The sequence below is a fragment of the Rhincodon typus genome, chromosome 24, assembly GCF_021869965.1.
Source record: "Rhincodon typus isolate 14 chromosome 24, sRhiTyp1.1, whole genome shotgun sequence".
NCBI lineage: Eukaryota > Metazoa > Chordata > Chondrichthyes > Orectolobiformes > Rhincodontidae > Rhincodon > Rhincodon typus.
Window position 1 is genome coordinate 27046295 of NC_063355.1, and position 27570 is coordinate 27073864.

General features: G+C 39.0%; 1 protein-coding gene across 5 annotated transcripts in view; it reads left to right on the forward strand.

Moving 5' to 3' along the window:
• Positions 1-27570, forward strand: part of LOC109928721 (EMI domain-containing protein 1) — a 308825-nt gene that overhangs the window by 144621 nt on the left and 136634 nt on the right. For all 5 annotated transcript variants that reach the window (XM_048611521.1, XM_048611520.1, XM_048611524.1 and 2 more), the window contains exon 4: positions 11542-11625. In XM_048611521.1, coding sequence (XP_048467478.1) covers positions 11542-11625 — 84 coding nt within the window. The remainder of the gene's footprint in view (positions 1-11541; positions 11626-27570) is intronic.

Sequence of the window (27570 nt, forward strand, 5' to 3'; positions counted from 1 at the left end):
GAAAATCAACAAGTAAACTGTTTCTGGACTGCCTCTGATGCCATTATATTTTTCCTTTGATGAGGGGACTAAATATCTTCACAGTATGCTTTGTATAATTTTAGTAAGACATTTCCATTTTTATACTTCATTCCCTTTCAAATAAAGGGCCAACATTACATGTGCCTTTCCTATTACCCACTGAATTTGATGCTAGCATTTTGTGACTTGTGGATCCCTAAATCTCTCTGTTCTATAGCTTTCTGCAGTCTTTCCCCATTTGAATAACATTCAGCTCCTCTATTCTTCCTGTTAAAGTGCTTAACCTCATATTTTCCCACATTATATCCTGTTTTGCTTTGTGTGCTACATGCATTCAAGTAAAGAGCCATTAATTTTGCCTTGAAACCATTCTTTCTAACTTTGGCCCTGTTTGCTACTTTTTTTTGATGATTGTTCACTCTGCCCCTTTCTGTCTCACTCTGGATATCATTATCCAAAAAGCTGTTTTACTATGCTACGATACTCTTTTCCTTTATAAGCCTTCACATCCACTTACCAGAACCCCCCAAGTATTTTATGATTTGCCAAAATTCACATGTATTTTAGGAGGCTTTAGTTTTGGGTAGTGAATTTTCTAGCCTCCCATTCAATGTACAGAACAATTTGAACAACATGGAAAGTTTTGGAAGAATGTTACAGCCAGAAGCATTGCAGATGTGAAAGTGCCAGTAAAAGGTGCCATGAGTATAGGTTTTTAAGAAATTCCTGTTGAATGTGATGTGCAAAATAACCAAATATATTCTGTGCATGTTTACAACAACAATGTAGGTTTGTAAAGCACCTTTGCTGTAATAAAATGTCCCAAAGCACTTCACAGAATATTATGAAACAATTGAAGCCAAGCCAACAAAGATATTAGATCTGATGATCAAAAGCTAAATCAAAGAGGGAGTTTTTAGAAGTGTCAGGAAGAAAGACCAAAATGTATGGAGGGTGGGAATTCCAAATCTAAAACCAAGACAATTTAAGTGTACTTCAGGGGGAACAGGGGTATAGGGGAATGGGACTTGGTGCAAGTTAAGGCACAGGCAACAAAGGTTTGGATGACTTCAGGTTTATGGAAGGGAGATTGTAGTGAAGTAACTAGAAGTAGATTGGAATTGTCTGGAGTTAACAAAGTAATGAATGAGGGCTTCGGCAACAGATGAGCTGAGATGGAGTGATTTGGGCAATGATACGGAGGTGCAACTATGTTTGGAAGTTCATCTCAGGGCAAAAGTGACACTTAGTTTATTAAAGGCCTGGTTTATCCTCGGACAGTCACCAAGGAAAGGTAAAGAAATGGTAGCTTTGAAATCAACGTTGGTCACAGTCTTCCCAACATCTAATTGACCTTTGATTAATAAGGTGTGGAGCACCAACTGGGTGCTTATTTTGGTACCAACAAGGCACTTGTGGATATTGCCAAAGGAAGCTAATGGAAGGGTAGAAGAACTTTGAAGAATTTTGAACTGGTGCAAAGAGAGAGCATGAAAGCAATGCAATCATTTGCTGTTTTCTTTCCATTTCTCCATAAAAGAGTATTGTATCAATTTTTGATATGTCTTCTGAGCAAGGTCCTGTTGACTTCACACAGGGCTATTCAGTAGGTTCCCAGCATGATAATGTAATCATTAAAGTGCTGAAATATATTATGGTAATAAAGTTCTGTTGAATCTATTGATAATATCATTCTTGATATCCAGTCTGGTTTTATAGCTATCCATTTCCGTCTTATGACATGGGCATTGACTAGACGACTGTTTCATTGGGGAAGTAGACTATTGGCCAGGAAACATGTCCAAACACTCAAAATATTTATTAAAGTAAAGAAATATAGTTTTCTTTTCTATGAAAGCCATGGGAGTTTATACCTTAAACATATATTTTCTTTGGCCCAAGGCAAATTTTTGCAATAATGATACAGTGCTTGCATCCAAATCTTTGTCTCCTGGGAAAACTACTATGGAACTAGACTCTATAGAATCATCTCAGCCCGTTTTACATTTTCCAGCACTTAGCTCCATCTGCTGCATGAAATCAGGAAAGCTGCTCCTGTTTGACCCTGACATGAATTCACCGTGGGATTGGGAACAGGCTGGAGTCACCTTTTCTCCAAAGCTTTTATCTCACTTCTAGATATTTTCTCAGGATTTCCTGAGAATATCTGACACACAGTGCTCCAGTTGTTTTCCATCTAGCAGACGTATGCGAAGAAATGCACACTAATTGGAGCGTGTTTGCATTTGTGCTTCCAGAAGTAATTTAGACTATATTTTGCCAATGGTTTACTGAATTTTCTCAGGGGTGATTTATGCATCATAAGGAATTAGATTGGAGCCATGCAGTGAGGAATGCAAGACATCCCATATTTGAATTTCTTCTGTATATTGTTGGATGCTACAGATCATGTGGATTCAAATAGTCAATAATTCTGATGTAAATTCTCAAGATGTCCTTGGAATTTCTTATACAGGAATGTAATGTTGGGTGAGTAAAATTAATGAATTGCGTTCATTACAAACTCCTGAAGAAGTTGTTTTGATTGAAATCACTTGATATTGAAATGAAGATTTGTTCAAAAACTGGACAGTAATTTGATGAGTCAGATTAGTTTTGAAATATTGAATTGAATGATTAAATTAGCTTTATTGTCATATGTACTCAAATGAAAAGTTCACAAGTCACCGCTAATGGTGTCATCTTAGGTACAAGGTACCCAGGTACAGATCCTTCAGTACAAGTTCTTTGGAAAAAAAATAAGAAAATAAAGAAATAAAATGTCCCGCATTATATATCGTAGGAATACATTAGAAAATAGAGAAATACAAATTTCAGAGTAACTGTCCTTCCAACCCAGTCCACACCAGTACCTAGCCTCTAGTCTGCACCAGGCCTTGACTCCAGATCGCACCAGTCTGCACCTCGAGGCCAGGAGACTGCTCTGGAATCAACTCGAGGCCAGAACTCCACTCTGAGGATGAGAGACCACCATGTGCCACTGAAAGACCGCCACGCCAGGCCGACAGGCCATCACGCCAGGCCGACAGGCCACCAAACCAGGCCAGGAGACTGCTACGCCAGGCCGGGAGTTCGAAGAATAAGAACTGAAAATTTTCATGGTGTATGCATTTTGCACTTTAAACTATTGACATTGAGTTTCTGTAACCTAATGAGAATCTGATGTTGTCAGAACCTCTTGTTATAACCAACTATTAAACAAAAAAGTGTTTAATTTCATGAGAAAGGAGTTGGCACATTAGGGATGCTTTCAGTTTTCTCCATGCTGTGCTTTTTTTGAGGGATTTTCACATACTTTCCCATCGTTAACTGACTGCGCTCTAATAAACTTGGGGTTTGGCTTCTTTCTATGGTATCTGTGTTCAATTAATGTGTTTTTGTCTGATCCTAAGACAGTAGGTGCTCTGATTCATTTTGAACATTGGCTAAAATATACATCTTTTCTTAATGCAGTCAACTTAAAACATGTTTGCAAGCAGGAGGTTTGTCGTTATAATTATTTTTTGTGTGTTTCTACATGTCACTGTAAAGTTTTGCCTTCATCCCTGTTGGTTGGATAATTGTTTTGGGGCTGGATAACTGATGAGAAGGTTTTGAAGATGAATTATGTAGCACTTTTAAAATAATAGTGTTTTACGTTAGGCAAGTTGTGATATGTAAATCTGGTCTTCCTACTGCACAGATATCAGAAATTATGCCCAAAGGTGTTTGCAGTGTCCAAATGTGTGATAACCTCCTTGCTCAGAACATTACAAGCACCATCCCTTGACTGGCAATATTGAGGCACTTTCTTTAACAATGACCTATCCAAATTCCTAGATTATTTCAGCTAACTGAGTGCTTTAATGAGACTACTTTAATGTTGTTCTAAATTCAATGTGGAAAATGTTATCAATATTATTCCCTTGTGAAATCAACATTGCCAAAGTGAATTACAAAATTCTAAATTAAGGTATACATTAATGCGTTCAACGTTTTGATCACTTTATTGTTTACTTACTGATAAAGTAGTATTTATCTTTGAAACAGATTTTCACTTGGTCTGAAAGTTCGATATCAATTCTACACTGTAATTACATTCTAAATTTGCTGTTGGAGTTGTACAATTACTTTTAAATCAATCCACACCTGTTACATTTGTATGTTGCCTTCAACCCAGAAAAATAGCCCAAGCCAAAGAAGCATAAGTTCAAAAGAAGCAGAGATATGCAGAGGAGATATTAGGAGAGACTACAAAATTTGACAGTGAATTGGAATTTACAAAAGAAGGCATAGCGATGTAGGGGTCAGGGAGGGAGTTCATGAGAGCAGGACCTAAAAGTTAAAGTTGGGGGATGGAAGAGGATGGATGTAGATGTGCAAGAGAAAGGAGCAGAATTCAAAGAGAATTAAAAAGCAGGCAAAATAAATGCAACTTTAAATACCCCAATAAAAATACATCAAAATTCCTCAGGGATATTTTGTTGAAGGGACGTTTAAATAATTTACTGTTGTGTTTAATGTATATGGTAAAATACTTCTTAAAAAAAGTTAATCAGCTTTGGGTTCCTATTTCACTGATTAAATCAGCAATTGAATAGCTGAAGTAACTTTCCATTCAATCAGAAGAATCAGCTCTTGATGTAATTTAGGCATTAAAAAGAATCATAAAAGATTCTAAAACCCTCAAAAGACTCTACAAAGAATATTGCATGCTGAATGCAAATTTATTTTATGACGAAGGGGAAGGAAAGCTACTTTGAACAAGATGCCAGTTTGTTTCAAATATCATGTGGCTACTTAGCCCTTAAATTCTTTGTGTTACTTGGAAAATTACGGAAAAAAAAATACAACTATTCCTGGAGGGAGTCTAGCAATAAAGGACTTTGGCACAATGAGTGTTCCATTCTCTGTTTACCGCAACTGAAATTTCTGTTTTAAACCTCCCTTTTGCTGGTGTCCAGATGGGGAAATCCTTTTCACTGTCTACATTTCAGATCTAATAAAGATTAAGAGAAGATACAAAGAGAATGAAGTTGAGCTCTAGATGCCGGGGTAGGATAGAATGCTGAGTTGTATATTAAAAATTGTAAATGAGAAATTTACCTTCTCAGTTTACCTCCCTTTCTTGCCTCATATCGTCGTGTAGCTTCACAGGACTGGACAGCTATGACAACAATACTTACAAGATATTATTGAATCTGTCTCCACCATCTCTTCAGGAACTGAATTCATTATAACTTGCCACATGAAAAGTTTCCTTAAGTTACTCCGGATTCTTTTGCTAATCACACCAATTCTGTCACATTTCTTTCATTATGCGATCAAAACAGCTCATATTTTTGAACACTCTTTTTGTCAAATTTCTTCTCAGCCATCTCCCTTCTAAGTCTCTCCAAAAGACTGAAGTCTCTCATTCTTGATATTGCCTTTCAAGAAAATCTACTTTTGATCTTATCAAAGAACTTGTTGAGATTCCATGTCGTCAAGATTGTCTTCTTAATTCAATGTGCACCAGAAAGATTGGAACTAGGTTCCTCCCTGCGCAACAAATAGTAAAGATACATTTGGTGTAGTTTTGTTTTATGGGATGTGGGCAATACTGAGTAAGTCAGCATTTATTGTCCATCCCTCATAGGAGAAGGTGGTAGTGAGCTGCCTTCCCAAACTACCACAGTTGTTGGGGTATAAGGACACCATAGTGCTGTTAGGAAATAAAAAAATGAAAGAACTGCGGATGCTGTAAATCAGGAAACAAAACAGAAATTGCTGGAAAAGCTCAGCAGGTCTGGCAGCATCTGTGAAGGAAAAACAGAGTTAACGTTTCAGATTCAGTGACCCTTCCTCAGAAGGGAGGAGTCGAGTTCCAAAATTATGACCTAAGAACGAACACCAATATAGTTCCAACTTTGTGACTTGGTTGGGAACTTGCAATGGTGCTATTCTGGGGCATTTACTGCCCTTGACTTTCTAGGTGGAAATAATGTTATAAATTTTACAGAGAAAAAATACTTTAAAAATCAAATTGGGCAGTTTCAAAAACAAATCTTCAAGTGCAAGTTAAATAAAAAATGTTGCCCCCAGTATAGAGAGAGAATGGCGCAAGGTATATGCCACAGTTAAAACAATGATGGTGAAAGACCCGAAGGAACAAATTGTAAACTTTATTTCTTTGATAAAACTTTGCAGTGGTGATCTGAACATCATGTGGTTGATGCACCATAATCAATTACGATAGGAACTGAATCAGAATTTTTCCACGGTGGAAGAAACACTGTCAATTTTTGATTACATGTGACCAATGCTTTCTAAATAAAAATAGAATTTAAAATCTGAGTTTTGTTAGTCAAAATGAAAATATCTCCAATTATAACAGTACTTTACTAATGTACTTTTTTTTGCCTCTAAATATTACTGATTTAGTGCTGAAACTTCAGGTCTGTCAAAGTTTCAGAAGTTAGCCCTTATGTTCTGCAGAAGGGTCACTGGGCCAGAACCATTAACTCTGCTTTCTCTCCACAGACGCTGCCACACCTGCTGAGTTTTCCCAGCAGTTTTTGATTTTGTTTCTGATTCCCAGAATCCACTGTTCTTTGTTTTTTTTTGTTTTGAAATTAGTCATTGCTTTATTGATGTTAGATATGGTGGAGTGATGCTAAGGGCATCCTTAGAAGCTGGATGAGAGTGCCAAAGAGGTGATCTTCAATTAAATGATCCTCCTGTTCTGATGCTTTGCCTGATAAGTTTGTCAGGCCCAGAAGTCTCCCTGCTAAAGGAAAGATGTCGTTAAAATTGAAAGGGTTCAGAAAAGATTTACAAGCATGTTGCTGGTACTGGAAGGTTTGAGTTATAGGGAGAAGCTGAATAGGCTGGGGCAATTTTGCGTGGACCATCAGAGGCAGAGGGGTAACCTTACAGAGATTTGTAAAATTATGAGGGGCACGGATGGGGTGTATAGCCAAGGTCTTTTTCCCAGGGTGGGGGAGACCAAAACTGGAGGGCATAGGTTTAAGGTGAGAGGGAAGAGATTTAAAAGGGACCTGAGGGGCAACTTTTTAATGCAGAAGGTGCTGCATGCATCGAATGAGCTGCCAGAGGAAGTGGTGGAGGTGGGTAAATTATAACATTTAAAAGGCATCTGGATGGATATATGAATAGGAAGGGTTTAGAGGGATATGAACCAAATGCTGGCAAATGGTCCTGGACCAATTTAGGATATCTGGTCGGTGAGGACAGGTTGGACCAAAGGGTCTGTTTCTGTGCTGTACATCTCTATAACTCTATAAGTAGAAAGCTTAGCTAAGTTGCATCATGAAAACATGTACAGTCTGTATACTTCTCTTGAATACCTTCTTAAGAACAGGAGTGATCAAGTGGCAGTATGATTCTCATCCTTCATTATACGAACAAAGTGTATTTATAATCTGAGAAAATTCCTTTTCTTATTTGCAAAAGAAACCTTCCAGCATTATGAAGGGAAAATAAGGCATGGTGTTTAATACCATCTGTATTGTGGGGACTTAATTGTGTCCACAATTATCACGGTTCTTCCATTTATCTGAAGAAGATTCAAGTCTGGTTCTGTTCAGAAAACCTGCAGATGACAGGGGCCTCTCATTCACACAGATTGTCTGTTAAAAACAAGCATAATTTCCCTTTTTGGCACAATTTCTACATTACAATCACAGAAGGATTAAAGAAAGGCGCACTATCACGTGAATTATAGCGAAACAAAGTTGAAACTTTATGCTGACAATGCAAAATTCTCAGTATTACGTACAAGATATAATGAGGATCAATAATTTCCAAGCTATGTCTCACCATTAATATGAAAGGACAGGGATTGTGCACTTTTCTGCCGAATGGTTATTACTCTGCAACTCTATCCCCTCAACAAAGGAATTACCAGCTGCTAAATCTTTTGGTCCACACAGACAATATTGTTTTATGGGAATGTAACTGTTACTAGATGTCACTTTGGTTTAATTTGGAGCAGTATCAGAGCCATATAATTGATGCTAATTATGAAGCACAAAATCTCTAACTTAGTTTGTGTTAAGTGGAAGCATTGAGGTGAAGAGCTGGTACAGCAATAGCTTGTCTGCACCAGATCGAGAAATAGAACGTCAGTGTTGTAGAAACTGCACAGTGGCTGTGTTTGGTCAGTCAGCTGTGAACTAGTAGCTTGTTTAATCACCTTTTTTCACTTCCACTATGGTTCCACTTAGAGCTGGTACCTGAATGGTTCATAGACACTCTACATACATGCACAGCTGGATGTCTCACTCAGACTAAATATAAATTGCAGATGTGCTTCTGTAGCTGTGTTGTTTCAGTATTGAATGAATAGTTTACAGGGCTTTTGGGCTCAAATACCTAGCTTCAGAGAGTTGTGATTTTCTTTAGAATAAACTTTTTCTGAATTGATTTTGTCTTTAGCAACTCCAGTATAACAGCCTCATGACAATTTTCAAATGTTTCTCTGACCGCAGCTCCCCCAACTGAATATTTAATTTCTTTCAACCCCGACATCTTTCTATCCAACCCCCTCGTTTGGAGTCTCATGCTAAGATTGCCTGTTTTGGGATGTTGTGCTGCCAGTGGTTCTTAATTCTTTAAATGATGGAGAATGGTGATTAATTTCCCAGAAGGTAGCTGGATTAGCCATTCCACAAGCATGACAAAGTCTCATCTCCTAGTGATGGATGAATTTCATTGGTAATTGATTGATTGGTCCAGTCAGTGGAGCAAGGGAAGTATGTTAAGGTGCCTATTCTAACTTTGACAGACCAGAGAGTCTAACAGCTTTAAAGGTGTTTTGCCTGATTAAATCCCCATGAAGTACCTTGACATGTTTATGCTAAAGGCACTATGTAAATGCAAGTTCTTATTTATTTTATATAAAATATATAAATATACATATATATATGTAGCTCAAACCTGTTTAAATTCCAAGATTAAAATGTGAAGTACAATCTGAGAAAAACAGCGACTGATACCCAAATAATAGAAAAACACAAAAAACTAAAAGATATAATAAAAGAAGATAGGAGAATTTGCATTTATTGCGGTCTTTAATATTTAACAGAACACTTTTTGTAAAAGCTATACTGATTGTCAGTGTAGTGTTTCAGTGGAAAATTACACATTTTAGTCCCATTTCTGAGATTAAGTTCACAACAGTATTCCAGTAACCTTTGGGTATTGCCAAGTCAAAATCGCCATAATTTCTACATTACAATCACAGAAGGACCAAAGAAAGGTGCGGTGTCACATGAATTATAGAGAAACAAAGTTGAAACTTTATGCTGACAATGCAAAATTCTCAGTATTACATACAGATCATGAGAACAAAGAGGGTCGTTTGGGTCACTCTTGTATTGAAATTTCAGACGGCAGAAAAATGGGAAGGTCAGATGTTACAGCAGAGCTCCCCATATGGCTGTGGGAGCTTGTGAGGAGACAAATAGCTTACCAGCTAGTTCTATCCCAATATCTGTATCTTCCACTGCTTTCCAAGCCCTGAGGCAGATGCATGCCTGTTTTTGCTAATGTTGTTTTTGTTTTTATTGGAAAGGGTACATTGTGGCACACCATCAAAGTATTGTCTACTAGGCTGGTGATTGTGACTTGTCACATTCCAGTCATTTTTACAGGTAACGTATGTTCCGAGATATTTTTCTGGCATTCTCTTAATTCAGGGCTGGCTGAGAGTATTTTATTGACAAACTCTTCTGGTATCAAGTCTTCCAATTTGCAAGCCAGGTTAAAGGTATTTATAGTTGTGCTGCAATCAATGTTGACTGTTCACATACTTTTACCTTCCCCTATATATATATATTTATATACATACATACACATATATATATGTATATCTATATGTATGTATGTATATAAATATATATATAAATACATATGCATTTGTTTACCTTTTGAAGAGTAGACCTTATGTACTTGATTTCTTTTACCATTCCATGATGCCATATTAACAACATTATTTCACAATCTTGATTATTTCAGACTGAGGTGTAATCTGGGAGTCCACTTTAACTTAATCCTTTACTTCAGGAAACTGTTGAGATCAAGTGAAGCACTGCTTTTAAATTCCATTGAAGTCTGTATTGGGGCAGGGCACAACCACCAATTTACCACCTGGAACCCTGTGGGTTTTCTGGTGTGAAATTTATGGTAACATTTATCCAGCTTGCTGAAGTTTCATATTTAAAAAACACTTTCAAGCATACTTATTTTGGCAACACTCATGGAAGGAGAAACTTCATATGTGAAGTGCTTGATAATAATCCTCCCTGTATTTTCTCCCAGGAATTAGTCTTGCTACTACTCTTCTGGGTAGGCATAATTAAGGACAGCCTAAAACCTGCTTCAGTTTAGATCTTTAAGTGTAATTTTCATAAAGTCAACAAGCTACAAGTGTCAACTAGATGACCGAGTGTTTCTGACCATCTTGGGGGGGGTGCAGTTTGTTGCAAAATTGGTTAGCTTAGACACCGAACTGACTGCCGCTGAACAGAGGGGATGTATTGGGAATGGGGTGGGGAGGGGCGTGGGCAGAAAGTGGAAGGTCTAGGGGAGGCAAGGCAAAGGAGATGGTGGCAAGCCCAGTTTTGCAGAGGCCAGTCAGTATGGTTGAGAACCTTCTTCTGATTCCACATGATGATTTTATATATATTATATGTATAAATAGAAAAGATATTTCCCCCACTCATGTAGGCTTCCAGCAGTTCATTTAAGGACCACTGGGTGGATTGTTCCAAATTTGGCTGAAAATGGGCCTATGTTCTAAAGCAACCAGTGGGCTAGTTCATATCAGATTCCTGAGGCTTACCATATGTTTGGATTGGGTACTGTGACACTTGGGTGTTGTTGGCCTTCAATTCATTATCCACCACAGTATGGGTAGGCCTTGAACACACATCAGAAACTCAATTAGTGCATAGAAGTCAGTTTCATCCAAGGCCAATTTTTCTCCTAAAAATAAAAATCTTTCCTTCCTTGCAGCTTTTTCAGGCAGTTGTGTATGGCTGTGGAATTAAAATTGTGATTCTGGTAATGCCATTAAGCTCATTTATTATCTCAATAATGACAATATCGAGTTATTTAGAAAATTGCATTTAATTTCAAGGGGGTGTACTGATGTTGTTTTAAAAGTAGTAGTTTTGAGAAAGCTATATAAATATGTAGTGTAATTTAATTTAATTAAAATAACTTTAAAAAGTCTTACCATTTTAAAAGGGAGACACTTAGATGTTTATAGATAACACAGTGTGAAGCTGGAGGAACACAGCAGGCCAGGCAGCATCCGAGGAGCAGGACAGTTGATGTTTTGGGTCGGGACGCTTCTTCAGAAGAAGGCCTTTCTGAAGAAGGGTCCCAGCCTGAAAGGTCAACTTTCCTGCTCCTCTGATGCTGCCTGGCCTGCTGTGTTCCTCTGACTGCAGCATCTGCAGTCCCTATTATCTCTGACTTGGATGCTTATACCTGTCTCTTGTTTTATTTTAGAGACTGGAAATTTCCTGGAAGCTTTGGATGGTCGGCAGGTCTCGCACGTTCGCAGATTGAATACAAAAACTGGAGACCTTTCAAGTAAGAATTTAACACAACATGTGGTTGGTAGTAATGTACCCTACTAGATTGGTTTGGGGACTGCGCCAGATGGTTTGCTTTCTGTATTGGGTGGAAGGGAATGGCTATTAATTATAGATAATGCCGTTGTAGTTATGTTGTTGTATGGTCCTGACCTAAGGTATGTTGTGGAGATAATAGACTGGATTTTTCAGTCAATGATGAATCATCACAGCTCACCATTGTCCTTGAAGAAAGTTGCGACAAATGTCCAATGATCTCTGTGGAACATGTTTCTCCCGTCCTGATACTGGCTAGATCCTTGGCACCAGGCTTCCAACAACAGTAATATCATCAAGGAGGGTAAGCAGCCAATCATATTGAAGTATTCTCATAAACAGCAAACTAGGAAGACCACTGAATTCTTTCACAGTTAAATTTTACAGGTTGTAAAATAAACATGCTCACGGGATTAACATAAAAGTGAATAGAAATCATAAATGTTCCAGAAATGTGAAATTTCTTAGCATAAGGGAAAAATGTAGCATTCAAAAAATATTAAACTTTTAAAGCCAGTGAGACTGTTCTTTGAAATTGCACACTTAGTACTTTGTTAAACATGCAATTACGCCTCATTTAACATAATGCAATTTTTTCAAGGGTTTTTTTTCATTGATACCAAGAACAGAAGAACAGAAGGTTTTTTTTTCTTCAGTGGTTTCTAAATGACAAACAGGAATATCTGATCAGTATATCTTCTGTAGAAGAGTGGAATCGCTGACTTTTGGATTTCCGCATGTAATTGCATATGAATAGAGTCCAGAAGTTGTTGTCACTTCTCAAGGAGTAAAGACAGTGAACACTGATGGTATCTATCTAGGCCAGTATAGTTATGTTGCGTGATCATTATAGAGTGCTATGAACTAGAGGTAAAATAACTCTTCGAATGAAATCTGAAAATTTCAGACTGAAGGCGTACGGTGTGTTAGGTTTTATTGGTAGAGGGATTGAGTTTCGGAGCCATGGGGTCATGTTGCAGCTGTACAAAACTCTGGTGCGGCCGCACTTAAGAGTATTGCGTACAGTTCTGGTCACCGCATTATAGGAAGGATGTGGAAGCATTGGAAGAGGTGCAGAGGAGATTTACCAGGATGTTGTCTGGTATGGAGGGAAGGTCTTATGAGGAAAGGCTGAGGGACTTGAGGCTGTTTTTGTTAGAGAGAAGAAGGTTAAGAGGTGACTTAATAGAGACATACAAGATGATCAGAGGATTAGATAGGGTGGACAGTGAGAGCCTTTTTCCTTGGATGGTGATGGCTAGCACGAGGGGACATAGCTTTAAATTGAAGGATGATAGATATAGGACAGATGTCAGAGGTAGGTTCTTTACTCAGAGAGTAGTAAGGGCGTGGAATGCCCTGCCTGCAAAAGTAGTAGACTCGCCAACTTTAAGGGCATTTAAATGGTCATTGGATAAACATATGGATGATAATGGAATAGTGTAGGTTAGATAGGCTTCAGATTGGTTTCACAGGTCGGCGCAACATCGAGGGCCGAAGGGCCTGTACTGCGCTGTAATGTTCTATGTTCTATCTTGTCAGTGAATTTACTGGAAGTCATTATCCAGGGGAAATAATTTACGTAACATGGAAAGAAGAGCATAACTCAAGATTAAAGATCATTTTATAAAGAGTTGGAACAGTCGCATAAGATTTACTTTCTATTATTGATGCCCAGCATCATGTTACAAAAGTGCACAGTTTGATGCAGAATAGAGTTTTGTATACCATGTTGAAGTATATATCACTATAGCACACTGCCGCTGCATTAGAGAAGCTTTTCTTGTGCCCACTCTCTAGGCAAATACCATGATCTTTCTTAATTAAATTGACAATTTGTATCTACTTAGGAGCAACGAAAACCTGTGTGGCATCTTTAGGATAGTGAATGTTATAAATAGATTTGTGAAGCAGTGGATTAGACAGAGTAAAAATAAGAAGAAAGTATTATGGCAGAGTTAGGTTTTGAGGGGTTCTGAGATGCGGAGAGATCTGGACCGGCAGCAAGATTATGAAATATAATTTCAGAGGAAGAAATAAAAATGAACCATAATCTGGAATAGAAGGTAGATGCCAAAGCATTGAGATGGGGGTCTCACAGGAATATGTTGTCATAATACTCAGAGAACTTTCCTTTGTAGGAGGGATGATGAATTTTGAAACTACATTGTTTAAGTTGTCATGTAGTACTCTAACTCTGAACACATTGGAAAACCTGCAGCAAGGGCTCACCATAAGTAAGATGTTAAAAATGTACGGAAAGATTCAAAATGTGTTTAGTGACTCGAATACATTTTTCAACTTCTGAAACAAAAAGAAGGTAAGAGTTGCCATAGACTAACCATATGATGGGGCTGCTTCAAGAAAGGCGACAGGAGATGGTTTAACCTGAGGGTCACCACAACTCAGCGAGGGGAGAGGTTGGGAAGGAGAGTCCTTCATGATAACCTCAGCTGGTGTGGAATTGGCATCACTCTGCATCACAAACCAGCCATCCAACCAACTCGCACACATTATTGACAAGACAGTAAAGAGACATAAAAGTGAGATGCAACAACTAAACACGTCCCCGATTTGACTTTTGGTCAGAGTTTCTTTTTGAACAATTTGAGCAAGGAATACTGTTAAAGATTTTCAGTTGGCCTTAGCATCTTCAGAAGAGAACAAACCACGTCGGGTTACAACTCCAGGTCACTATGCAGTGATCTCAGTTTGAAATAAATGGATGGTTGGGTTGTGTGAATTGTGTGTGGTGTTGTGCTTGTCTGTTGTGATGGCCTGTGGTGTGTGTGTGTGAGTTGTGTGTTTATAAACTGGGTAGAATACATTTGGACTGAGCTATTAAGTCCCAACATTCAGTAGGTTATTGCTCATGTAGGCCAAGCAACATGATACCAAAAGCCTTGGGCTGTACAAGTACAACCTATTTAAATTTTTACCAGTAGAAATTGTGATATTTTAACTTTGCGTTGAAGTAGCTTACCATATTGTGTAACACAAGTACTATAAGAGCTTTCCATTACTTACCACACATTTATCTACAACAATAAAACTGACAGTGTAATCCATATGTTGAAACATGATAGTGCTTTGACCTATTTATACAGTGCTGGAAATAATGCCATGAGATTTTCAAACACAGACTGAATCATCAGTACTGTTTTCATAGGGATACCATTTATTAGAAATATGCACAGGTATTTCTCACATTTCCAGCTGTTTTACTGCTGTCACAGTTCAGTTACATAAATCTCACAAGTAACGGGCAGTGTCCCATTTAAATTTTTCGAAGTATCTTCTGGAACACACAATTCTTGACAAGTGTGAGGACAGAATTTAATTTGTTGCAGACCAGTTTAGAAAGGAATACTGCATCCTCTGCATCCTGGGTCGGGAGAAGATATGTAATTTGACAGAAGGTAGCACCAAAGAAAATTCATTTTTTCAAATTAAAAACATAATTAAAGCCTTTGCTTTTATACCCTTAACTAGTACCATTATGATTTATCCTGTTCGCGCTATCCATTTAAATTCTTGAGAAGTATAAATGTATGCTCTCATTACCGTTCACAACTGATGCAGTTCAGCAGATGAACTGAAGAAAAGAAAAATACTGTAACACCAGACAACAACAGTATTATTTAGTGGAGAAAAATAGCTGATGTGACTTTACTGTTAAACAACTGCAAGAATTTTGTGGCCCGAGATTTCAATACTAGGAGCATATGTTTATCCAACAACTTGCAGCAACTTCTACTGTAAGTAGAACTAAGTTGTTATTCAAATCAGGAGAACAATCCATTTATAAAATGCATTATTGTATGTCACAATATCTCCTATAATGCTTCATACCCAAGGTGATTTTCTTCTAAAATGCATTCACTGCTGTTCTATAGCAGCCAGTCTTGCTAACAGAAATGTTGATGAATAACCAGATAATTGGATTTGGGGTGGTGTCAATTGATAGATGATGTTACAGTTTAGTTTGTTCTTATCTTATAATGTCATTCATCCCAGTATTGTAAATAAGCAAGACAAGTGAGTAATAAAATTATAAATCTACAACACATGGCTCGGCTTCACAAAGATATAACACTGTATAGGGTCATAAATTTCTTGAAGTTTAGTTCCAGTAGAGATATTTTCCATGTTTCATGAGTTATGGCAGATGGAATGTAAGGCTGTCTCCCATAGGATAAGCTCAGAATTTGTGTGTGGGATCCTTTTTATTTTAAGTACGCGAAAAAAGATATATTAGAGTTACTTTACAAAGCATACACTTAATATTTTGTATCATTAGATAGTATTTAATTATTTTACACTATTTACCCAATAATTACCTCAGAATTACTTCTGAAAATTGTGTAGTTTGTTCAGAAGTTGGCCTCATATCACAATTTAAAGCCATAATTTACTTTTAACCTAAGAGTTGAAGATGCAAGCTAGCAAGGGAGGAAAAGTTTCCCTCTGTTGATGATAATGTACAGCTCTTCTTGTAGCAGTTGTTCGTGCTGTTCTCCCTACTGATTGATAGCTGCAGATAATCAATTGTTCCTCCATTGTAAATGAAGAGGTCATACACAGGGTGAGTAAAAATCTGTAACAGTTTTCCACTTTGAGAGACATATATCATTTAGTATAGTTCCCAGCTGGTGCAGGTTAGATTTTGTGTTGATGTCAGGTACACTATCGTAGTACTGTTTTGTTGCCTACAAAAGAGCCTTCAGTTTGATAAATAAGTTACTCGCTAGGAAAAGAAGATTCTATAAACTATGTTTGAAGTGGAAAATGAACTTCTGTATCAGGTATAACCACCAAAGATCTCAGCAGTGACTATTTGAGCTTCTAGCAATATTGTGTTTCTTGCTTATTAGCAATTATTTAAACAGAAAACCTTTCTTCGTTTCACCAAGTGCCTTTCCTTCCTAATGCTAGATGTATCCTTTACAAGAGTAGCAAATGCCTCCACTGCTGAGTACATTGCCTACCAGTCAAAATCTGCTTTCCCGTTCATGTGCTGCGTTTTCTTTTGGCAGTTTGTTGCTTTTGTCGGAGTCTACCCTTGGTGACTTAGCAACCAGGATATTCTTGCTGTGCATGGTATCCTTTTCCTCGTTCTCCAGGTCTCTTATGAACCTATACGAACCAGATTTTGACACAAGGTTGAATAATTATTCCACATAGTAGGTCTGACCTCTGATTCTTGTTTCAGTTTTTGACAGATAAAACTGAAGAGAAGGAACAACCTTTATCTATTCTTTTGAGCAAGCATCATGTTTTAGGTACAGTTTCCTCTAATGGTTTGCAGTAACTGTTTTCTAAGCTGTAATAGTGCATATGTGCCCAGCAGAGAACTTTGTTCAAAATGGTTACCTTGACATTAAAAGTAAATACATTAAAATGATGATCACAACAATGAGGAAATATGAACAAAAGCTGCAATATGTCTAATGCAGCAATTCATAAACCATGATTTTTAAAATGTAATCATGGGTGTAATCTGAATCTGTAATATGTTTATAATTTTGCTGCGTTACCTATCACAAGGTTTTGATTATAATACTGAGTTGCATCTAATATTGGAGCAGTAATTTTTTTCTCTACTGTTTTGAAGCATGAAATAATAATGTCTGCATTTAATGGTCACTTTTGCTTTCTGTGGAAATGGGCTGCTGCATTTGACTAGACTGTAATTTTCTTTGGCATATTCTGAGGAAATGAAAAACGCTATATAAATGAGAACATTTTTACTTTTCAACACCCCATGAATGGAAATACTTCCTTCTAAAGCAATTATGTCAAGTTTACTGCATGCTAAATTTAGCTATATTATACTTCGCTCTCAATATTTTCTGCTAGGCAATTGATCTGAGTTAGCATTTTCCACAGCCTCATCTGCCTAAGGAATATTAACACTGGGCTGCTCCCTATTGTGTTATGTCTTGTGGTCAGTATGTCAGTATACCTTTAAAGACATGTTCATTATATCATCACTGCACCATAGCATGTGACATCAAGATATAAAGTTCATGTACTCCACCTTACCTTGGATCACTTGAAGCATGGCGTGCTGCTAGAAACATTTTCCTCTGTTATAACCAATCAGCCACGTATGTGCCTGTGAATGTAATAACTATAAATAATAGCCAGCTGTAATAAATATTGGTTAGATCTTGCAATACCATGTTATCCATGCCTAGTTTCTTATGTTCTGAAGAATAATATAAGCATTGCCACATCATGTAAAAATGCCCAATTGGAGGCAAGACTGACATCATCTACTGCCCTAATCTGAATTCCAAGAATGTCTTTTCCCTTTCTCTTCACTCAGTGTCCAGCTCAGAGACTATCCATGGTTGGCTTTTTCTCCTCTTTGACCTAGCTAAGCATGACCCCCACCCATGGCCCCAAGGAAGCCCAAACCAATGTTTTGTTTGTATGTTCCAGCGGATGCCGGACTAGTCCAGTATATGGCCTCATGTATCCAATATAACCTTCTGCCCAATGCAGCCTGCCCTTAGAGCCATGAGGTGACTTGCTGTGCTAGAAGAGACGGCAGGAATTAAATTCAGACAGATAACTTCCAGCTTTTTCCAGTCAGGAAATCATTCAGAAACAATGGAAAGGCAGATGGTCCAGAAGCCAGCCACTAAGACCATAGCTGGTGAAAGATCAACTGCTGAAAGGGCCCTCTTGTGGTGCAGTGGTACTCCCGGTCCAGGTTCATGTTCAACACGCTCACAAGGTGTGTTAATAACATCTATGGACAGGTTGATTAGAAAAACAGTTTAATTTTAAAGAAATAAAAATTGAAAGATCAGTTGCTGAAAAGATGAAAATTGACATATTGAACTTTGGGAATTGCATTCAATATTTCCAGTGATTTTTGTGTGAAAATTGCAATCAATGGTTTTGTTTATAAATGATTTTTATTCTTAGATGTTACATTTTACATATTGATTCTTAAAACCCTGGAGCCCTACACTGTCTCTGTACAGTTAGATTTAAATGTGCTGAACATGTACTGCACTTGATCATATTTTTTCTGTTGAATGAGTCATTAGACCGACGTTCCATTTGCCCTTGTCGTTGAACAGAGAAGGTACCGTAGCATTATTTTAGCTAAAAGTGCAGTAAATGTTCAGCATACTTAAGGAGCAAATATTAGACTACATGAGTAATTGTTAACTTGACTATTTTAGATGTATGGGTGGTAGAAAATGAAACTTGAATTATCCCAGACTATTTGTATAATTCTCAACACAGCCAACATTGTGGAATTGGCAAAGAGTTGGGAACACTCTGTCTCCTTTGACCTCCAAGCAGGAAAGGGTGGTTAATGCAATAAAGTGGGAAAAAGGATCCTTCCAGTGCATGGCACAGGGTCAAAAGCTTATTGTGTCTTAATAGCTGTTAAAGGAATTCAATCCTCATTAATGTTGGTGACTGGAAAAACATCCAAATTATTTGAGCTGTTACATTCTAACATTCATAGTTTGGAAACCATTCTCCGGGGTCTTCCAGAAACTTGAGAGCATAAAAATCAAGACTAAAGCTCCAATGCAATACCAAGGGAAATGCTGTCCTGTTGTGGGTGCCATCTTTTGGATGAGACATTAGACCGAGGTTCCGTTTGCCCTTGTGGTTGAACAGAAAAGACACCATGGCAACATTTTGAAGGAAAGCTGGGGGTATTATTCCAGGCAATCTGGCCAATATTTATTCGTCATGACTAAAAATTGATTACCTGGTTATTCATAATATTGCTTGTGTGGAAAATTGCCGTGTGCAAATTAGCTATGGCATTTCCTACATTACAACAGTGACTACGCTTGGCTGTTACGTGCTTGGAGATATCTGATGGTCAGGATAAGTGTTATGCAAATGCAGATCTTTCTTTCCTCAGACCTAATTGTAACATAACTGGATTTTGTTGCAGTTGACCTGGTAAAAGGTATAACACCACAAGTTAACATATTAATTCCATAGGGGATTGGTCAATTAACAAGTTAACTCACAACAGTCAAAAATAATCGCATATTGATGAAAGGATTCAACTATGAGCTGTGGAACAGCGACTGAGGATGTGCGATAATGCTCTCAGCAAGGACTAACAAGGCAAGGGATTATACCATAAATGGTAAGTCCCTGTAAAGCATTAAAGATCAGAGCGGCCTCGGTATGCATACCCAGAGATCCCAAAATGTAGCAGCGTAGGTAGTTAAGGTGGTTCAGAAGGCATATGGGATATTTGGCTTTATTAGCCAAGTCATATAAAACTCTGAAGTACTACGTATGATTCTGGTCACTGCATTCCAAGAAGGATTGCATGAGAGAGGGTGCAGAGGAGACTGACTAGGATGCTGCTGGGTTTGGAGGGTCTGAGCTATGAAGAAAGATTAATAGACTGGATTGTTTTCCTTGGAGCAGTGAAGATTCAAAAAGGACCTGATGGCAGTGAATAACATAATGAGGAGCGTGGATAGGAAGATACTTTTCCATTAGTAAAGGGGTCAGTAACCGGGGGGATAGATTTGAGGTGAGAGGTGGAAGGCTAGGACGAGAGTTGAGGAGAATCTTTTTCATTCAGATTGGCGGGAATCTGCAACACATTGCCTAAGTGGATGGTTTAGTCAGAAATTCTCTTAACATTTAAATAGGAATTAGATACTCACTTGCATGGCCAAAAACTGGGAAATGGGATTGGTGTTGTCATATCTTTGTAGGCTGGCATAGCAATGATGGACGGATGGCTTCCGTCTATGCTATGAATCCAACATGTTGGACAATTAGGTTTCCAAATGTCTGATATAATTGCATAGATTTTACAGAAATTTGCATGTTTTCTGAGTTGTGAGATCATTTCTCACAATTAATAGCAACCTGCGGTTATAAGGCAACTTTAACTTAGTGCTTCTGTGAAGGTTCTTTTCCATCAGACCAAAATGGATGCCCAGTTAAAGAAGGAGAAATTGGGAGAGGAAACCAAAAGCTTGGTTGAAACAAGGAGGCTTCGAACGGGAGGAGGAGTGAGTTAGGGAGGGTGTTCGAGGGAATGAAGTCTAGACAATGAATACATGGCCACTAATGATGGGGCAAAAAGATGGGGAGGTACACAGAAAGCCAGTGTTGGAGGAACATAGAATTCTGAATGATTTGTAGATAAAGATAGAAATACTGAAGCTCTGAAGAGATTTAAACATAAGGATGAGAATTCAAATGTTCAGGAGCCTATGTAGCAAAGAAGGGGTGGATAAATGAGTGTAATGTGGCACAGGATAGGGTACAGGCAGCAAAGTTTTGCATGAGCTGAAGATTTTGGGGTTCAGAAGCTGGACAAGAAGATATTAAATACTCAAGTTTGCAGGTAACTAAAGACAAAGATGAGAGTTTCAGCAATGGATGAGCAGACAAAGGGACAGATGGGGGGTGGTCAAGGTGGAAGAAGGCACCTTGGTGATGGTGAGGATAGAGCATGGAAGCTCCATCATGGGTTAAGTATGATGATGAACAGTGTGTTTTGATGCAAATACTGGCTGTGGATGGAGTTAGAATCACTGGTGAAGTTATGCATATTGTGCCAAAATCACATAATAAGCCATTCACAGCAACTTGGCAATGTTTTACTTTGCACATATTACCAACTGAAGTTTTCTACATCTGCATTTTAATATGGGCCTTTCTAATATTCTGGTAGGAAGTTTTAGTTGAGCACTCTGTGTTCAACCTTTAATGAAGTGAATGATGACCAAGTGTATAACAAGCGGATACTGAACTGCTTTTATTGAGTTATAACAAATTAATAATCAATTGCTGCTGGATATTTTGAAGGGGCAACATGATTTCACAGAAAATCACTACTGTTCATTTTTTTCACTCAATATTCTTGAACTCTTAACAGCTGAAAAAGTGGTTAACAGTATTTGGACTGGATCCCTGGATGCATTTTCAGCTTCTGTGGTTCACTGTCAAAGGAAACTGTGCAAACTAAATTTGTCTACAAGTCCTTGACCTGAGCAAGACTTTGGCACTAACAGGGAGTTATGGACCAATTAGAGGAAAGCAATTTATGAAACACTTTGACCTTGATGCACTGAGGTTTCCTCAGTGTTGCATTGTCAGTGGGCCCACACTCCAGAGAAAGGAAAGGGAGTCATGTAGATAACTGGACTTTTTACTTACTGTTTATTTTGTGGTCTAATGTTTTGTTCCCATTATTGCTTCTTCTAGCTGTACCCTAGTTCCTCAAACCTTGTTTGTTAATGAGTCATCTGATGCATGTCCAATGAGAGCGGCTGTATATGCTGCAATGTTCAGCCAGTACCAACTGCAACTGTCTTTGCTGCAGACAACACCTCTTAGGCACAACACAACTGTGAGCTTAAAGGGACAACACAACTGTGAGCTTAAAAGGATGTGTGGAGCTCTGTTCCTTGGGTGGCTCATTCAAAAAAATGGTGAATCTATGGAATTCACTGCCACAGAAGGCTGTGGAGGCCAGGTCATTGAGTACATTTCAGACTGAGATAGATGGGTTCTTGATTATCAAGGGGATCAAGGGTTACAGGGAGAAAGCGGGAGAATGGAGTTGAGGAACTTATCAGCCATGATTGAATGGCGGAGCAGACTCAATGGGCCAAATGGCCTAATTTCTGCTCCTATGTCTTATGGTTTTATGGTCTTACTAAATGCGTGACGGAGCAGGCAGCTGCTTTGGCAATCTCTTACTGTTATAAGAAAAGGGTTCTACAGTAATTGAAGAAAAGGCCCAGACGTTTTAATGGATAGCGTAGGAGCTTCTGAAATGTGTGTTTGCACCAATCTGGGAGTACGCTACATTCAGCTGCAAAAGCCAAAGGAGCACCAGACTACCTGCTGGAGATAATCTAATAAAACCTGCCTCAATGCACTCAGGAATCCAATTGTTGGCCCGGCATGGTTTTGAGTTACATTCTTGCAGGGAAATTATACGTCTTTGAATCCATTTCCCACTAACGCAAGTGGTGTTGCATGGGCAACTTTGACTTGAGGTTTATGTTTGGTTAAATAGTTAGCTATATAGCTCCAACTGACCTCTGGTAAGCATTTTCATTCAGATTCCCAATTTTTGCATTTAGGCAGTCAAATCCATTTTCTTTAGCATCTCTAGAACCACGGCAAGCAGCAAAGAAACAATATCAAAGCAGCCATGAGCTGATACAAAGGAGGCTACTTTTTAAATTTACTCTTTCATATGCTGTGGGCACCACTGGCAAGGTTCAACTAAAAGACTGGCTAAGGTAATTTTAAGGAGGTGGTTAAACGTCAACCACATAAGTGCTGTGGGTTTGCAGTCACATGTAGGCCAGACTGGGTAAGGATGGCAGATTTCCCCTCTGTAAAGAATATTAGTGAGCCAGATGGGTTTTTATTACAATTGATGGTAGTTTAATGCTCACCATTACTGATGGTAGCTTTATGTTCCACATTTATTGAATTGATATTCCACCAGCTGCTGTTCTGGGAGTTGAATCCATGACTCCAAACCTCTAGATTTTTAACCCAGTAACATCATTACTCTGCCATCATTACCCTTACCAACTACATTGACATTTGCCTGGTAGTGGTAGAAAGCTAGGAACACTGGTGGAGTAAAGATATTTTCACAAAGATCATTTAAATGGAGTCAGGTATAAAAGAAACACCATAAAAGATAGTAGAATATTAGCTGAAAACAAAATAGTTAGTATACAAAGAGGAGGATGTTTTGCTGCTAAGCTCTGGTTAGACCACATCTGGAATGTCGTGTGGAGTTCTGGGAAATGCACCTTTGAAAGAATATATTGGCCTTGGAAGGAATCCAGTGCAGATTTACCAGAAAAAAAAGGCTCAAAAGGGTTAGATTATGAGAGGAGCTTACGTAAAGAAGGTTTGCATTCGTAGTTTGAGGTTGTTAGCATTTGACAGGCTAAATAGAAATAATCATTTTCTGCAGATGGGGCAAATCTAACACAAGGGAACATCAAAATCAGAGCTAGGCCATTCAGGAGAGAAGTTTAGAAATACTCCTCACCAAGTGTGAGAATGTGCTTTATCAAAAAAAGAATAGATACTCGCTCAGTTAAAAATTTTATATCTCGGATGAAATCATTCACCCCATAGATTTATATATATGTGTGCGTGTGTATATGTGCGTATGTGTGTGTGCGCATGAGAGATAGAGAGAGCGGAGAAACTACACCATGTACTTAGCAACTTTCAACACATTATCGATGACAATGATCACTTTGCAACGAGCTTCCCTGCGCCTCCACTTCTCGTCTTCAAACAAACAGCAAACCTTAAACAGACCATTGTTCGCAGCAAACTATCCAGCCTTCAGGACAACATCAACCACAACACCATACAACCCTGCCATGGTAACCATGGATACCAACATCTCACGTGGGAGCACCACCCAGCATGTGCATGGCAGATACTCATGTGACTCGGCCAACGTTGTCTGTCTCATACGCTGCAGGCAAGGATGCCCCAAGGCATGGTATATTGGCGAGACCATGCTGACGCTATGACAGTAGACAAATGGACACCGTGCCACAATCACCAGACAGGGGTGTTCCTTTCCAGCCGGGGAACACTTCAGCGGCCAAGGGCATTCAGCCTCCGATCTTCAGGTAAGCGTCCTCTAAGACAGACTTCAAGATACACAATAACGCAAAATCACTGAGCAGAGGCTGATAGCCAAGTTCCGTACTCATGAGGACAGCCTCAACCGGGATTTTGGGTTCTTGTCGCACGACAGGTGCCCCCACCACACTATATACTCTCACATATACACGCACACACTCTCACACAAAACTACTTGTACACACATACACGCAGACTCACGCAGACCCTCTCTCACACCCACACTCTCACATATACACACACATGCACACGCATGACACACATATACACACGCACGCACACACACTCTCTGTCTCACACTCTCTCTCTCAGACACACACACTCTGTCTCCCTCTCTATCTCTCTCTCACACATATACTCTCTCTCTCTCACACACACACACTCTCTCACACACACACACACTCACATACACACTCTCTCTCACACACACATTCTCTCTCTCTATCTCTCACACACACACATTCTGTCTCTCACACACACACCCTCTTTCTCTCTCTCACACACACTCTCTTTCTGTCACTCTCTCTCACTCACACACACACTCTCTCTCCGTCTCACTCACACACACACACACACACACACACACTCTCTCTCTCTCACTCTCTCTCACACACACGCACATACTTACATATAGATCTATGGGGTGAATTGCTTCATCCAAGATGTTTGTGTATTTGCCGATACATTCTGGTATTATTGCTGGACTGTTAATCCAGAGACCCAGATAATTTTCTGGGGACCCAGGTTCGAATCTCACCACAGCAGATGGTGGAATTTGAATTTAATAAAAATATCTGGAATTAAGAGTCTCATGCTGACCATGAAGACATTGCTGATTGTTGGAAAAAACTCATCTGGTTCATTAATGCCCTTTAGGGAAGGAAACTGCGATCCTTACCTGGTCTGGCCTACATGGGACTCCAGACCCACAGCAATGTGGTTGACTCTCAACTGCTGTCTGGGAAATTAGGGATGGGCAATAAATGCTGCCTGGTCAGTGACACCCTCATCCCGTGAATGAATAAAAAAAGTTCTATTTTGTTCAGAAAAAAAACTAGCCTGACTCCAGGTTAAAAGACAGACAGATTCTAAACAAGGCCTCACACCTAAAATGCTTTGTCTGACCTGAGATGTCACCTCATGTATACACTGATAAAACCTTTAATTATCTTGGGGAAATGACTTGAAAGAAATTCTGCGATTTGCATTTTAATCAATAGAAATCTGTGACTACTTTCTAACTGATTAAAGATTCAACAGGAAGCGGTCAGTGAGCCATCTTTAGAATTGCTACCTTTCTGCTTATAAATTCTATATCGGTATACCTCCTCTTCCGCACTACACCTGAGAAAGGAGCAGAGCTCCGAAAGCAGTGTTTTCAAATAAACCTATTGGACTGTGTCCTGGTGTCATGTGATTTTTGACCTTGTCGACCCCACCGGCACCTCCACATCATGAGTACTTCTGGGGTTCAGTCTTATATTGTAAATCCCAAATTCTCTTCCCTTTTCAAAATTATCAGGAGCATTTTAGTCCTTATTTCCACTAGGTTCAGTTCTCCTCAGTTAGATGACCACACAACTCACTGTGCTGTGCCAAGCTGTGACCTACATTACTTTCCATATTCATGTGAGTCATAAATGTGCCATGGAAATGGAAAATGACTGTGACCATACGTGAAGTGAGTGAATTGTTTTATTTCTGTCTGAACATGCAAGCTGTACTTGTGAGCAATGTGAGGCCTCCAAGAGGACTTTGCATTAGTTAGCCACTTGCACAGTACAGGTTGAAGACATCTGTAATCATAGTACCCTGCATTTGAAATGCAGGCAAGGTCCCATCTGTTTGGGATACAGATCCTGGTCACAAGCAGTCTTGACCATTCGTTGGTTATTGCAAATAAGAGTTAGTCCTCACTGTAAAGGAGAAGTATTCATAGGTGACCTTAGAGCTTCCAGTCACTAATGTTGAGTCAGAGTTTGTTTGGGTTATCAAAGGATCCATGTGTTCCCAGCAAAGAGGGGAGGCAGGTTCCGCACAATCATGTGGAATTAAGGATCAGCGGCAAGTGGGCAATTTCTGCCTCAGGAGATCCAGGCAGCTGTGTTTTTTGTGCCACTGCCAAATTCCTAGGACACTGTGAACACATTGAAATGCCTTACGATGGCATGGCTCTGTGATGATGCAAATACTGTGTGACCAGTGGCAGGAGTCTGGGCGGGGGAAGGTGGAGGGGAAGGGGAGTTGAATAGAGGAGCTCATGTGATTATATCTCCTGGGATAAGTCCAGCCAGTGTAGGCAATTTAGGGCAGAGGTTGCTGTCTTGCAATTGGTTTCAGGTTTTTTTCCTTACTGTCCTATATCCTACTTTGGCACTTGAATATTTCCATGATAATAAAGGAAGGAGAGTATTTTATTGGAAATTGCAGCATATTAATGCAAAGAGTGCACCAATTTTCTGGAATGTTTAAACCGAGAAGATCGAGGAAACTCCTGTGTACGGCAGAAATCTCTTACAAGTGGTGGCTGCTTCATACTAGTTTGCTCTGGCCTTTTAAAGGCTACTTAAGTGGTTGACCCAGAGAGCAGTTAGTTCCACATATTGTTAATAAATATGTTTAAACCCTGTTTACATTAAACATCACTGTGATAACATCACAACAGCTCTGTTTACATTGTTGAAAGCTGAGCTGATGTCTGCATTTCAGATGGTGCAAGACAACCGAGCCTAACAAATTGGAGACTTTGGACCGGATTTTCAGCACCAAGGCAGATTGCTGAAGTTGGGAAATTTCTGAAGGCAGGTCCAGCTCTATTATATAGAAGTAGGCCATCCAGCCCATCGAGCCTGTTCTGCCATTCAGTGCAATCATGGCTGATCTATGGTGTAACTCCATAAACCTGCCTTTGGCCCATATCTCTTATGCTCAGCAACAAAAAAATTCTATCTCCGATTTAAAATTAGCAACAGCATCCACTGCCTTTTGTGGAAGAGAGTTCCAAACGTCGACCACCCTTTGATTGTAGAAGTACTTCCTGATATCTCTCCTAAACAGTCTGGTTCTAATTTTCAGGCTATACCCTGTAGTTCTAGAATCTCCAATCAGTGGAAGTAGTTTATTTTTATCTCCCCTGTTTTTTTCTGTTAAATGTCTTGAAGACTTCGATCGGATCATCCCTTAACCTTCTAAATTCTACAGCAGACAGGCCTAATTTACATAATGTCTCTGCATAATTTAC